Here is a 15,801-nt window from a genome sequence, read left to right as displayed (position 1 = left end):
GGAAACTTTCCTCATGTCAGCATGTTGTAGGTGTTGCCACCGGCGCCAACCTTGTGTGAATGCTCTGAAAAGCTAATAATTTGCATATCACAACATCTTCTTCCGTCGGTTAAATTTCGTGTCTGTAGCACTGCATCTTCGTGGTGTAGCAATTTTAATGGCCAGTAGTGTACAATAGAGCGAAGTAGGTTTTTACAGTTTTTACTCATTTCATGTCATACGTTGCCTAGTTCTTGTTTAGTGTCCTATCTTATTACCCTCTCTAGCTTTTTATCGATATTAATTATTTTTCTTTTAAGCTCCCAGGAAAGAGAAAACTTGTAGTCTACGGAAGTTATACTCCGCTTGTTCCCTTGTGCGACAAAGGCCAGAGCCGCAGGCGTGACACGTGACTGCATGCCTGCTGCGCTTTGCAGGTGGCGTGGGTGCGCGTGGACACGCAGACCATCCTGTCGATCCACCAGCACGTGATCACGCAGAACCCGCGCATCTCGCTGTCGCACGGCGACCACCGCTCGTGGCTGCTGCGCGTGCGCGACGTGCACGAGTCGGACCGCGGCTGGTACATGTGCCAGCTCAACACAGACCCCATGCGCAGTCGCCAGGGCTACCTGCAGGTGGTCGGTGAGTACCACTACCTCCCATTTGTCTTCTATTTTCCGTGAAGCTCAGAACTGTTACTTGCAGCACGCGTTGTAGTATACAGCGTGGTCAGAAACTGTATAAAGAGCTTGTATGGGTGTTGAAGAGGAGTTTGTGCTGAGAAATAATTGTTAAGAAAAAAATATGCTACTTTGCGCCGTTTCCGAATTACTTAGCGTTGTAGTTAGCCGTTCAGGTCGTCACACGCAAAGGTTCAAGCAGCCTGCTAGAGACATGTTTCCAAACACGTACTTCGTTTGGTTTTCTCAAACCGAGCAAACGTAGCTTTTACTGACCTAGCTTAAATTTATCATTTACCAACAGATGTATTTTAGCGGTAATGAGTATTTCAATAAGTGGTAACGAACGGCTCCACAGAGCATGAAATGCTTGAGTTTGCACCAGCAATGACCTGATTGGCTATCTTCAATGTTAAACAACTCAGAAACGGTGCAACGTGCCGAATTTTTTTCTTAACAATTATTTCTCAGCAAAGCATCCTCTGCAACACCTTATTTTATATATATATATATATATATATATATATATATATATTGACTTATACAAAAATACAGAAAAGGTCACAGATACAATGAGGAAGAGACGGCTAAAATTTCACGGACATTTAACAAGAATGGAAGAAACAAGGATTAAAAAGAAAATTTTTAATTAGGTAAGTAAGCTGAAAAAAAAAAAAACTGTAAGATGGATAGAAGCAGTAAAGAAAGACGCCAACAAAATAGGTGTTACAGAAGAAATAACACGTGACAGGAATCACTGCAGGGTACCGATATAAAACGCAAACTATGAAGAACATGAGCCAAAACCTCCACGCAAGAGAGTGTGAACAGATGAGCAGTTGGCGAGAAAATGAAGAAGTACTGGGAAGAACGGAAGAAAGAAAACACTGTAAGTCTTAAGTTCTATGCAGTCCATAGCTGGCCAAATTCATAAATCATATATATATATGTATAAATAGTGAAAACTGATACAAGATAAAATAGTGGAAATAAAACGGCTTGTACACGTCGGTCTCTTGCTGTGATAATGCATGATTGCGAGCCGACACTGTCTTTAGTGTTTAGTATTATCTTGTTGTTGTTGTTGTGGTCTTCAGTCCTGAGACTGGTTTGATGCAGCTCTCCATGCTAATCTATCCTGTGCAACCTCCTTCATCTCCCAGTACCTACTGCAACCTGCATCCTTCTGAATCTGCTTAGTGTATTCATCTCTTGGTCTCACTCTACGATTTTTACCCTCCACGCTGCCCTCCAGTGCTAAATTTGTGATCCCTTGATCCCTTCTTCTCGTCAAGTTGTGGCACAAACTCCTCTCGTCCCCAATTCTATTCAATACCTCCTCATTAGTTATGTGATCTACCCATCTAATCTTCAGCATTCGTCTGTAGCACCACATTTCGAAAGCTTCTATTCTCTTCCTGTCCAAACTATTTATCGTCCATGTTTCACTTCCATACATGGCTACACTCCATACACTTTCAGAAACGACTTCCTGACACTTAAATCTATACTCGATGATAACAAATTTCTCTTCTTCAGAAACGCTTTCCTTGCCATTGCCAGTCTACATTTTATATCCTCTCAATTTCGACCGTCATCAGTTATTTTACTCCCCAAATAGCAAAACTACTTTACTACTTTAAGTGACTCACTTCCTAATCTAATTCCCTCATCATCAACAGACTTAATTCGACTACATTCCATTATCCTCGTTTTGCTTTTGTTGATGTTCATCTTATATCCTCCTTTCAAGACACTGTCCATTCCGTTCAACTGCTCTTCCAAGTCCTTTGCTGTCTCTGACAGAATTACTATGACATCAGCGAACCTCAAAGTTTTTATTTCTTCTCCATGGATTTTAATACCTACACCGAATTTTTCTTTTGTTTCCTTTACTGTTTGCTCAATATACAGATTGAATAACATTGGGGAGAGGCTACAACCCTGTCTCACTCCCTTCCCAACCACTGCTTCCCTTTCATGTCCCTCGACTCTTATAACTGCCATCTGGTTTCTGTACAAATTGTAAATAGCCTTTCGCTCCCTGTATTTTACCCCTGCCACCTTTAGAATTTGGAAGATAGTATTCCAGTCAACATTGTGAAAAGCTTTCTCTAAGTCTACAAATGCTAGAAACGTAGGTTTGCCTTTCCTTAATCTTTCCTCTAAGATAAGTGGTAAGGTCAGTATTGCCTCACGTGTTCCAATATTTCTGCGGAATCTAAACCGATCTTCCCCGATGTCGGCTTCTACCAGTTTTTCCATTGTGTGTAATGAATTCGTGTTAGTATTTTGCAGCTGTGACTTAGTAAACTGATAGTTCGGTAATTTTCACATCTGTCAACACCTGCTATCTTTGGGATTGGAATTATTATATTCTTCTTGAAGTCTGAGGGTATTTCGCCTGTCTCATACATCTTGCTCACCAGATGGTAGAGTTTCGTCAGGACTGGCTCTCCCAATGCCGTCAGTAGTTCTAATGGAATGTTGTCTACTCCCGGGGCCTTGTTTCGGCTCAAGTCTTGCAGTGCTCTGTCAAACTCTTCACGCAGTATCGTATCTCCCATTTCATTTTCATCTACATTCTCTTCCATTTCTATAATATTGTCCTCAAGTACTTCGCCCTTGTATAGACCCTCTATAAACTCCTTCCATCTTTCTGCTTTCCCTTCTTTGGTTAGAACTGGGTTTCCATCTGAGCTCTTGATATTCATACAAGTGGTTCTCTTTTCTCCAAAGGTCTCTTTAATTTTCCTGTAGGCAATATCTATCTTACCCCTAGTGAGATAAGCCTCTACATCCTTACATTTGTCCTCTAGCCATCCCTGCTTAGCAATTTTGCACTTCCTGTCAATCTCATTTTTGAGACGTTTGTATTCTTTTTGCCTGCTTCATTTACTGCATTTTTATATTTTCTCCTTTCATCAATTAAATTCAATATATCTTCTGTTACCCAAGGATTTCTACTAGCCCTCCTCTTTTTACCTACTTGATCCTCTGCTGCCTTCACTACTTTATCCCTCAGAGCTACCCATTCTTCTTCTACTGTACTTGTTTCCCCCACTGCTGTCAATTGTTCCCTTATGCTCTCCTGAAACTCTGTACAACCTCTGGTTCTTTCAGTTTATCCAGGTCCCATCTCCTTAAATTCCCACCTTTTTGCAGTTTCTTCAATTTTAATCTGCAGTTCATAAACAAGAGATTGTGGTCAGAGTCTACATCCGCCCCTGGAAATGTCTTACAATTTAAAACCTGGTTCCTAAATCTCTGTCTTACCATTATATAATCTATCTGATACCTTTTAGTATCTCCAGGATTCTTCCATGTATACAACCTTCTTTTATGATTCTTGAACCACGTGTTAGCTATGATTAAGTTATGCTCTGTGCAAAATTCTACCAGACGGCTTCCTCTTTCATTTCTTAGCCCCAATCCATATTCACCTACTATGTTTCCTTCTCTCCCGTTTCCTAAACTCGAATTCCAGTCACCCATGACTATTAAATTTTCGTCTCCCTTCACTATCTGAATAATTTCTTTTATCTCATCATACATTTCATCAACTTCTTTATCATCTGCAGAGCTAGTTGGCATATAAACTTGTACTACTGTAGTAGGCGTGGGCTTCGTGTCTATCTTGGTCACAATAATGCGTTCACTATGCTGTTTGTAGTAGCTTATCCGCACGCCTATTTTTTTATTCATTATTAAACTTACTCCTGCATTATCACTATTTGATTTTGTATTTATAACCCTGTATTCACCTGACCAAAAGTCTTGTTCCTCCTGCCACCGAACTTCACTAATTCCCCCTAAATCTTACTTTAACCTATCCGTTTCTCTTTTTAAATTTTCTAACCTACCTGCTCGATTAAGGGATCTGACATTGCACGCTCCGATCCGTAGAACGCCAGTTTTCTCTCTCCTGATAACGATGTCCTCTTGAGTAGTCCCCTCCCGGAGATCTGAATGAGGAACTATTTTACCTCCGGAATATTTTACCCAAGAGGACGCCATCATCATTTAACCATACAGTAAAGCTGCATGCCCTCGGGAAAAATTACGGCTATAGTTTCCCCTTGCTTTCACCGTTCGCAGTACCAGAACAGCAAGGCCGTTTTGGTTATTGTTACAAGGCCAGATCAGTCAATCATCCAGACTGTTGCCCCTGCAACTACTGAAAAGGCTGCTGCCACTCTCCAGGAACCACACGTTTGTCTGGTCTCTCAACAAATACCCCTTCGTTGTGGTTGCACCTACGGTAGGGCCATCTGTATCGCTGAGGCACACAAGCCTCCCCACCAGCGGCAAGGTCCATGGTTCATTATCTTAGTTGATGCAAATGTATTTGACATGTAACTTTTACCATTTAGTTTATATAGAACTGTGTTTCAGTGTCACACATGTCCCCTACTTCAAGAATGTAGCTTATGCATGGTTGGGCAGCGACATATTTTGCTTCTGATGTGAGGCATCTAAGGCGCCAACACTGCCCAAGATGTATAGGTCGAGAAGCACCTGTATCTTGGTCTCAAAGGTTATCTGACGCGAATCGCACTGATTTTTCTGTCTGAGGTCACCTCAGATGTGAAGTGTGCAAGCACTGCCATTGATATGGCAGAAGAACTGGAACAGCGATTTGTACAGTCCAGTCAAGATTTACCAGAAAATCTGGGAGTTTATGAAAGAATTCGCAACTCATAGGCAGAGACGTGACGACACCTTGCACACCTTCTTTAACAGGTACGAGTGTGCAGCAAACGGTAAGAGATAGCGTTCTGAAGCAAAGTTGTATTTCTTGGTACTGGGCGCCATGTGTGAAATTTATAGAACATTTTAGACTTCAAATACATTTGTATTATCAAAGTGCATCATACGGAAGTCATTGGTGGCACATTCACAATTATTTCCCAAATGGCCTGTTTGCGAACCTGTGTTAACTGGAGTATTTTGTCCTGTAGTTTCAAGAGTGCCTGTTTACGACTGTCAACCGTCGTCTTGGGTGTAGCCGGCAGAATTAGTTTCCTTTTTTTCCTCTGGGCTCCACCTCCGTACCTTTTCTTGTCCCTATCATTCATTCATTTTAATAGCCGTACCATCGTAACGTCTTGCTCTCGGTACTTTCCGTTACGTTCTGTTCCACTTCCATCACTTTCCTTATATTCGGGAGGACGACGGTTCAACCCTAAATTGCTCCAGGCAAATTGCGGGATGATTCCTCTCAAAGGGCACGGCCGACTTCCTTCCCCGTCCTTCCCTAATCCGATGAGACCGATGACCTCGCTGTCTGGTCTCCTTCCCCAAACAACCCAACCCAACCCAATTTTCTTTATTCCTCCATTCAGATGTAGTCCAATCTTGAGACTCCAGCAGTTCATTTCCAGCAAATCATGAATACCAGTTAACCTTTCTCTTCTCTCTCTTATTTTCAAAACATCTGACTCGTAGGCTGCAGTCCGGAACCGTCGGACTGCTACGGTCGCAGGTTCGAATCCTGCCTCGGGCATGGATGTGTGTGATGTCCTTAGGTTAGTTAGGTTTAAGTAGTTCTAAGTTCTAGGGGACTGATGACCTAAGATGTTAAGTCCCATAGTGCTCAGAGCCATTTGAACCATTTTTCTGACTCGTATGTACATTTACTCTTAACCATTGGCTTGCATGTATTCTTTTTTCGTTTTGTTTGTGACCATTTAGTCCAAAGGATCGTCCAGTATTTAGCATCTTCTACATTCCTTACATTCTCGTGTGTCATTACACCTTGATATCTATAAAATGAACAACATTTAATACTAGAATTATCACGATCCAAATCATACTATTCCGCATCATCCATTAACACATTCTTTATTTTCTTTATTTTTAAATGTCACTTGTCAAATTCCTCAGTTTCCTCGGCATATACAAGGGTTGGACGAAAATATGGAAGCAACACGGGAAATGTATGCTTGAACATAAATGCAGATGCTAGCCAGACTTTCAGGGTACTCCATTGTGTTTGATCGCGAACGGCAACTCTTTAATCGACCCAAAACGTCGCAAGTGTCAGTACTGGTCAGAATAGTATTCAATGTAGTTGTCGACTACATTTCATCGGAAGTAACAATTGAATTCGAACGTCGGAAAACTGTTGGTGCTCGTATTGTGGGTGCATCCGCAACCGAGGGAGCGCCAGTGTTTGGTGTTTCGAAAGTCACCGTATCGAAGACTTGTACTGCATACATGGAAAAAGTGTTTGGTGTTTCAAGAGGCACCGTAACGAAGCTTTACACCGCACACGTGGAAAACGGAAAAACATTATCAGTTAAGTCACAGCGCGGACGACATTGTGTACTGAGTGATCGTGGCAGACGGTCATTGAAGAGGATTGTGACGAAAAATAAGAAGACAACAGTGGCAAAAGTCACAGCAGAACTGAATATCGCGCTCAAGATCCCTATCACCACCAAAACAACACCGCAGGAGCTCCTTAAGTATGGGCCTGCAGGGCGAGTTGGAATTCCAAAACCACTCTGCAGCGACGCAAATGCCCTTAACAAGAAACGTGGTGCCAAGCAACAGAACCTGGACTACGGAAAAATGGAAGCATGTCATTTTGTCGGATAAGTTGTTTAACACTGTTTCTAACGTCTGGCCAAATTTACGTCCCAAGAGTGAAGGCGGGATTCGTTTATGAAGGGGGCAGCCGTATCCTGGCATTCCGTTAGCCACATGGTTACTCAGCAGGCAACATGAGGCGTAGCGCCTTCGCATCGCTCCTGTCACTTGTTAGGACGACATCGTTATAGGCATGGGTCATCGATAGATGTCACCAGCTGACATGGACCTGAGTTACAGAGCTGCTCGTAGTTGTACTAGTACGTGGCAGAGGTCAGCAGTTGACGGACAGTGCTAGCAGTCGTAGTCAAAACAATGACGTAAAGTTATGTTTGATTAATATTTAATGTATTTGCATAATTATAATTGTTTTATATGTGTAGTAATTAGCAGTGTGAGTGTTGAATGAGTGAAGAAGAACAGAAGCAAATGAAAATTGTTTTGTTTATTCACGAAGTACCGGTTAAACTATACAGGGGATTTACTATAGTTAAATGTGCAGTCAGTTTATGGTACTAATAAATCGTGATTAGAACACAAATTAATCGGTAATTTCAGGAGTAATTTAATATTTGATACTCTTCTAAATTTATTTATTTAGCAATTGCCATAGAAAGAAATGTTTTACCATGATTGGTCATTGAAGTAAAGCGCGGGTTAGCGTGGGATAACACTGCAACCTGATTTGCTGTTTGTGATATCAGCCAATCAGAAAATAGCAGGCTCGCGCCAATCTATGCTAGGAACAAAGCCTTTGGTGTGATCTAGGGTCGGTCGGGGCTGAGGGTTCGAACTAGTAACATCTCATTGAAATCAGCTCCGACGAAAGTACTGTAAAATCGCAGAAAAATGCTAATTACAAGTTCGCGAAGTAGGTCAAAGTGTATTTCAGTGAACGGTATAGTGGAAGTCGTGTGGAATTTAGGTTGGAATATCAAAATTATTGCTTTTGACTGTTAGTTAAAACCACGTGGCGTGTTGTGCGATCGAAGACTGGAACAGGTATTACGTGTAGAGCAGAGTGCTCAACATTTGAGCGAGCATTTTCATAACTAAACGATCCGGTGAACTCTATTAACTTCGGTAACGGGTGCAAATACCATAAGCTGGCTACGTGTGTGATTGTGGTGTGCGTGGGAACTTTACATTGTGTAACTACTTAGTACGGACTTGGCAGTATTAACTGTGATCTTTATCGTAAAAATACACCTGAAAATTTACATTGCCAACTCAAAACTTTTATTTCAGTAGCTAGCCACATCCCGTTTACTGGACAATTCTATGTATGTTGCAACCTGCAATAGACAGTAGTGGTGTAGTATTTTCTACTACAGCTTTTAGCTAGACAAAAGGACATTGCTGGACACTGTCAGGGCGGTAAAGAGTAGCGTGCCGCGCCGCAAACACTATTACCAATTATTATGTTACCATTCGGCTGATCAGGTACACCCCCATGGTACAGTGTTTGTTCCCCAAGACAACAGGATGTTCACATAGCTCTCCTTGTGCAGGACTGGTTTTGTGAACACGAGGATGAATTACGGTATCTGTAGTGGCCACCACAGTCACCAGATCTCATCATCGCTATCGCAACTTGCCACTATTTCGCAGGAAACCATTCAAAACCATGCAGGACCTAGGTGTATTCATTTCAAGACGAGTGGAAGCTGTTTTTAGTGTCAACGGTTTACCTACGCCGTATTAGGCATGGTAATGTGTTTTGATCAATCCCCTATAGCGCAAGTCGTTATTATCTTCACCATTTAACGTTTGGTCTTTCCATCTTGCACTGACGTTCCAATGGGACTACATTCACTTCGCCATGCCTTTTAACTTGCCTCGGAGATAAAGTTTATTTTTCTTGATCGCACTAATATATTGACTAAGGTGAGCATTTTCGACGGATAATCAGTCATCATGTGACCTTTAAAAGGAGACAGGAAAGAAAAAGTGCACTAACTACTGATAAAAACATGACTGAAAAGTTCACAACGAAAAATGGTGCATCCAATCGGCTTGCTACAAGGTAAAGTGTCACAGACATCGTGTATTAGGTTACATTTCAGGCACATGAAACCACCAATCACTCCTGCTTCCTCATCACACTTACAGGACTCGATCAACAGAAGATACAAAAATACGTTCGTCTTAGACATGTGAATAGGACAGACGAAGAGTTACTAGAAATCTAAAAATAATTATATAAATATTATTATCTGTGAAGTTTGATAAAAATTAGGAAGAAAAATTATGGCGCATAGACATCATATTCTTCATTTAAAGCAATTCAAGGTATGCAGCTGCATGAATATTTACTGCGTTACCACCCTTTTTGGTCACTGACTATCACTACGACATATACTTGAGCACAATGTATTTTCTATACACAGACTATGGCGTAAATTCCATCCCTCCGTAAACTAAATACGTACAAAAGTACCACACATCAAATGCGTGTTAGAACTATTATTGAGTTTGAAAACAACTTGTATTTCGTCATTGTGCTTCCGAATATGCTAAAAACGAGTAGGACAGAAATTACTAACAACACGTTATCAAAATGTGAAGTCAGAAGAATAAAATTAAAGGAAACTGACATAAAATTATGTGCCATAAATCGTGCCCCACACAGCAAAATAAACACACATTAAGTTTAATTAAAGTGAAACAGGAAGTTAATACGTGGTGTCTGCACTGTGTTGTTCCATATAAATCGTGGCGGGCCCACTTAGTGCAGAGACTATCAGTTCTAAAACAGCTTAACACAGATCTTCGTTGTACTGATCAATTAGTTAATTGGTTTTCTAAATGTCCCATAAATCATATGAACGATTCATTTATCTAAATTATGTGATACGAATCAGTTTACAGGAAATGTAAACGTGATAAGTATTTAGTTTCATGAACATACAATTTTTAGTCCCACTTTGCAACTATCCTTAAAAACTAGGTTTATTTAACAAGCTACAAGTTTCTTGTGCTGCCCATTTACGCATTTACAATAGTTTAAAAAAAAAACAGCTTTTGCGTGCTGCGGATGAAGTTTTCTTTTATTTGAAGGAGAAACGCATCTGCGTGCACAAGAAAAACCTTAAGTGCAGAATATGAAAAGGCGTTTTTCATTTGAACTACTTTAAATAAAAATTCGATCATGTTATAGACGCACTTGTCGATAACAAATGTTTTAAGGTTAGATTTACAGCGAACTTTGCTAACTGCGAGACAGTTTATGCTACTGGGCAAATGATCAAAAATTATTATTGCCGCATATTAAATTTCTGTTTAGCCACATCAGCCTTAATAAAGGCAATAAACGCCATTTTTCTTCTAGTGTTGTGTGTGTGGGTATCATTGCTCTTCTCAAATTGTCGTGAATTATTTATGGCGAATTTCATTAGCGAATATATGTATTGCGATGGTGGAGTTAATATGCCTAAATCCTTTAATATGCACCTACATTATGACCATGGGTGAACACAGCGTGAGGGACACACCTTGGCGCAGCCCAAACACATTAACGAGAGGAATCTCCAAATGATTATAAGAGGGAATACTCAACTTCTGTCAGCTACTGGGGCGAGCAGCGACTCTGACAGAATACAGCCAAGCAACACCGAGCGTCATCAAAACGTAGCTGGCCGAGCTAACGGCGTTCGACCATATTTCAATGGAGGCGCCGCCCCCCGTATTGTTCAATCCGGAACTGATTGAGCCCGCCGCTCGTAGTACACTATAACAATAAAAAAAGAAAATAAGGCAGACAACCAAACCAAAGGACACAAACAAACCCTCTTATTTCGGAGTTAAGCCCCCTTCCACTTTAAATTTAGTACCCTTCACACAAGCATGACCTTAAACAAATAGTATGGATATTATTTACTTATTACAGGTCATAAATATTTACTCTTACAGGCAAACTCCAATAACAAGCACAAAGTCGGAGCACTTAACGGCCTGCCGAACCAAGAGCATAAAAATCCGTAATACAAGACATCAAAGTCACAGCCGCTTCAACGGAGACCACACAATAAATAATAAGATACGCAAGTAACATTACAATACACTGTCTTAACACTAAATATGGCTTGCGCACTATCCTAGAATGACTCATTCAGCCTTCACGCTACTCACGCTTAGTGCTGCCGTCACTGAGTAGTTTTTTACACTCTTAACACCACTACTCAACACATACCGGAACCAAGAGTGAATTTCTTATTCCTGCCACGGCGGGGATAACCACATACAGATCACTGTTTCCGGCTGTGAACGCAAATTACGATCAGATTGATCACAAAACACAACTTCAAAGAAATAGCAGATGCTCCACCATTAGTAGCAGCAAACGACGAGAATCCACATAGCATACATACGCATCTAGCATCGGAAGCTGACTATATCCACACTTGCTAGTGCATTGGAGGCCATCGCCACCAGCCCACCGCCGATACACTCCTCAAATCATAATAAAGCGCCGCGAGCAACCAACGCTCCTGCAAAACAGTCACTCCAGTACTCACAGACATAACAAATGGCCAAGCAACATGTATGCACGACCACTAGGCCCCGGAGCGGGAAACAAAGAGAACCATAGCCGGAAGCGCCGCGCTCAGATGGCGGCCAGAAGAGGAAAACCAAAGAGGAAACGAGCATGTCAGAACATGACTGACTACACTATGCCCTGACTACACTATGCGATCAAAAGTATCCGGACACCCCCAAAACATACGTTTTTCTTATTAGGCGCATTGTGCTGCCACGTACTGCCAGGTACGCCATATCAGTGACCTCAGTAGACATCGTGAGAGAGCGAAATGGGCTCTCCGCGGAACTCACGGACTTCGAACGTGGTCAGGTGATTGGGTGTCACTTGTATTATGCGTCTGTGTGCATTATTTCCACACACCTAAACATCCCTAGGTCCACTGTTACCGATATGATAGTGAAGTGGAAACGCGAAGAGACACGTACAGTACATAAGCGTACAGGTCGACCTCGTCTGTTGACTGACGGAGACCGCCGACAGTTGACGAGGGTCGTAATGTGTAATAGACAGACATGTATCCAGACCATCACACAAGAATTCCAAACTGCATCAGGACCCACTTCAAGTAGTATGACAGTTAGGCGGTAGGTGCGAATATTTGGATTTTATGGTCGAGCGGCTGCTCATAGGCCACACATCACGCCGGTAAATGGCAAACGACGCCTCTCTTGGTGTAAGGAGCTTAAATATTTGACGATTGTTGCGTATGGCAAACGCCGGGTGAACGTCATCTGCCAGCGTGCGTAGTGCCATTAGTAAAATTCGGAGGCGGTGGTGTTATGATGTAATCGTGTTTTTCATGGAGGGGGCTTGCACCCCTTTTTGTTTTGAGTGGCACTATCACGGCACTGGCCTACATTGACGTTTTAAGCACATTCTTGCTTCCCACTGTTGAAGAGCAATTCGGGGATGGCGGCTGCATCTTTCAACACGATCGAGCACCTATTCATAATGCACGAAAATACAATAACATCCCTGTAACGGGCTGGCCTGCACAGAACTCTGACCTGAATCCTATAGAACACCTTTGGGATGTTTTGGAACGCCGACTTCGTGCCAGGCCTCAGGGTCGACATCGATACCTCTCCTCAGTGCAGCACTCCGTGAAGAATAGGCTGCCATTCCCCAAGAAACTTTCCAGCATCTTATTGAACGTATGCCTGCGAGAGTGGAAGCTGTCATCAAGGCTAAGGGTGGGACGACACCATGTTGAATTCCAGCATTACCGATGGAGGGCGCTACGAACTTTTCAGTCATTTTCAGCGAGGTGTCCGGATAACTTTTGATCACACAGTGCAGATGGGGGATCATTGGCGCCAGCGATTCCCCCACGGCTCAACGCAGCCATTCTAGACAAGGGCCACGCTAGGATGAGCATTGTATAGATGAGGGTACAGAATGCCCGCGACTTACCATTATGCGATTAGAATTACCAAAACCATTAACAGCAGTGACCGTAAGTCATACCCTTTGGCTCCGCAAATCAAGACGCCAGGAGTAACACCACTGTGCCTCTATAATGTCGGCGCCATACTAATCGACAATCGTCATCTGGGGTAGTGTAGAAATGCGATTCATCGCTGAAAATGTGATGCCGTGCATCATAAATCCCTGGTTATTGGTCACGGCAACACTCAAAAACGCAGCCGTTTGTGTTGTGGCCTTAACGGCTGCCTATTTATGAGACGATAATTCGCTAGTGTGGCTGCTTCTAGTATTCGACGAATGATACTGGACGATACAGAATGTTGCAGGGAGTCTATTACTTACTCTCGGATGCCAGGGACAAATGTCGTGGGATTACAAGGCTTTTGGTGCCCAATACGGCGGTACTCCCTTACGGTGGTCACAGTGATCGACTGGAATCTTGACGACGAGTATGCCTGCCTCACTTTCCTTTGCAATCCAACAGCGGACCACTGTCACATCCGAATGCCCCAAAAATCTCGATATTGTCCGATTCGTCCAGCCGGCAAAATGGTGACCAAAAATGCGGTCTCTTCTATACTCTGTCAGGTGCGGATAACGCTGTCCTTGACGAGTACATCAAATACTTTTTAAATCAGGTTTAAGTTTTTTCCCCTGATGTCTTTTCCTCAGAATGAATTTAAGGGGTGGGAGGGCGTCAAAAATTTTTTAAAAAAAATAGATGTTTCAAAAAATATGCCAGTTTTTAGCACACATCTTCCTGAATGGTTTGATGTATAGAACATATATATAAAAGAGATTATAAGGCACATTATGTGGTCTTAAGTGCACCAAGAAACAGTGCCACACACCTTTGCACGGCATTATTCGGTCATACCTAAGTGAAGAATATCATCACAGGAATTATCTACCATCTGATGTTATGGAAGCCAGCAAACCTACATTCAGGGACCTTGCAAATGAAAACTTATTGAAGAAATGTCTTCATGGCGATACCCCAAAACCCAAATGAAAGTTTTAACTAATATGTATGGGAAAGATTGCTAAAACCATTTTTGTGGGAAGAACTGCAGTTGCTATTAGTGTTTATGATGCAGTTTCATGTTTAATTATGGTGTACAAAGCAGGAAATATGTTTTGCAGAAAATTGGGATTAAGCTCGGGGTGAAGCGCACAAAGCTTTCTATGCGATAGACAGAGAGCGTGCAGTGAAAGCTGATAAATCATTTTTGGAGGTGATAAAGTCAAGAAAAATGCATCATAGGAAATTAGGAATGTGAAAAGGAAGGAAACGCATTTATGAAATGAAAAAGAATCTGCTTATGCTGCTGGAAAGTCCTAAAAGAATGCCAAATACAAGCAGAAACTTTAAGGGCTATTTTCCACAAAACACAAATTTCTGTACCAGTTTGCTTTTGTTCTACAATATTACTTTTATTGTTAACCGGTTTTCGGCTTACAAGGCCATCTTCAGACATTTATGAGTATTATCGGCAAAGAAGTTAAATGTTAGCAGACAACATTGGAAGAGAAGTAACACATCTAGACTGAAGTAGAAACATATAGTAAGTAACAATGCAAAATGTTACTTACTGTATGTTTCTACTTCAGTCTAGATGTGTTACTTCTCTTCCAATGTTGTCTGCTAACATTTAACTTCTTTGGCGATAATACTCAGTAAATGTCTGAAGATGGCCTTGTAAGCCGAAAACCGGTTAACAATAAAAGTAATATTGTAGAACAAAAGCAAACTGGTGCTTTTCATTCATTATTATAATGTTGTTCTACCAAGAACCAACGGAAGATTCTGTTCCTATGACAAATTTCTGTCCTTAGGTACATAAAACATCCAAAACAAATATTCTGTTACTTTCAAAATTGGTATGCTTATTAAACACAAACTCCTTAATGCAAACCTCTACAATTTTCCAAGCATTTTAAAAACTGTGGTAAAAATTGAGATGATCATTTAAAAATTTTATTTTTTCTTAACATGAAGTTTAAAATGTAACAGCTTGTTCACTTTTTCATAAATTAAATAAATTCAAGAGTTTAATACACCTCTAAATATGGTTTGTATGTCGTGCAAAATTCATGGAAGACTCTCTCTTATTTACGAAGAAAAGCTTATCTATAGCAAAAAATGCAGCCGATAGTATGTGAAAAAATGATTAAAGTTCACATGCGAAAAAATTTATTTTATTGTGTTATTTAACTTCCTCTGCTACGAGTGTGAATCGTGAATCCTTCCTGGTCATGCTGGCAAGGTTTTATGAATTTACTTGTAAGAGTATAGACACTGGAAATTAAAATGTCCTGTGGTGCCTCTCTTGCTCCAAGTCGACCCGTTTGACGTTCAACCCCCCTTAAACAGAATTTCATCTGGATTGTGAAGTCAACGCTGCGTTACGTAAATTCTTTGCCACCGTACGTTACAGCACTGCATAACTGCGGACGTATCACGATGTTCACCGTGTAATTCGTTTACACGAAGCTGACGAAGGGAAAAATTCTGTCACAGAGCTGCGTCGCGCATAGTCCGCTTCAGATTGCGTGTTCTAGCAACTTGCTGGA

General features: G+C 41.5%; 1 protein-coding gene across 1 annotated transcript in view; it reads left to right on the top strand.

Annotated features, from left to right (window-relative positions):
• Positions 1-15,801, top strand: part of LOC124595948 (lachesin-like) — a 1,154,458-nt gene that overhangs the window by 1,041,675 nt on the left and 96,982 nt on the right. The window contains exon 5 of the mRNA XM_047134873.1: positions 417-624. Coding sequence (XP_046990829.1) covers positions 417-624 — 208 coding nt within the window. The remainder of the gene's footprint in view (positions 1-416; positions 625-15,801) is intronic.

Source organism: Schistocerca americana, chromosome 1 (genome assembly GCF_021461395.2).
Source record: "Schistocerca americana isolate TAMUIC-IGC-003095 chromosome 1, iqSchAmer2.1, whole genome shotgun sequence".
NCBI lineage: Eukaryota > Metazoa > Arthropoda > Insecta > Orthoptera > Acrididae > Schistocerca > Schistocerca americana.
Note: the sequence above shows the minus strand (reverse complement) of the source record. Positions and strands in the feature narration are given on the sequence as shown.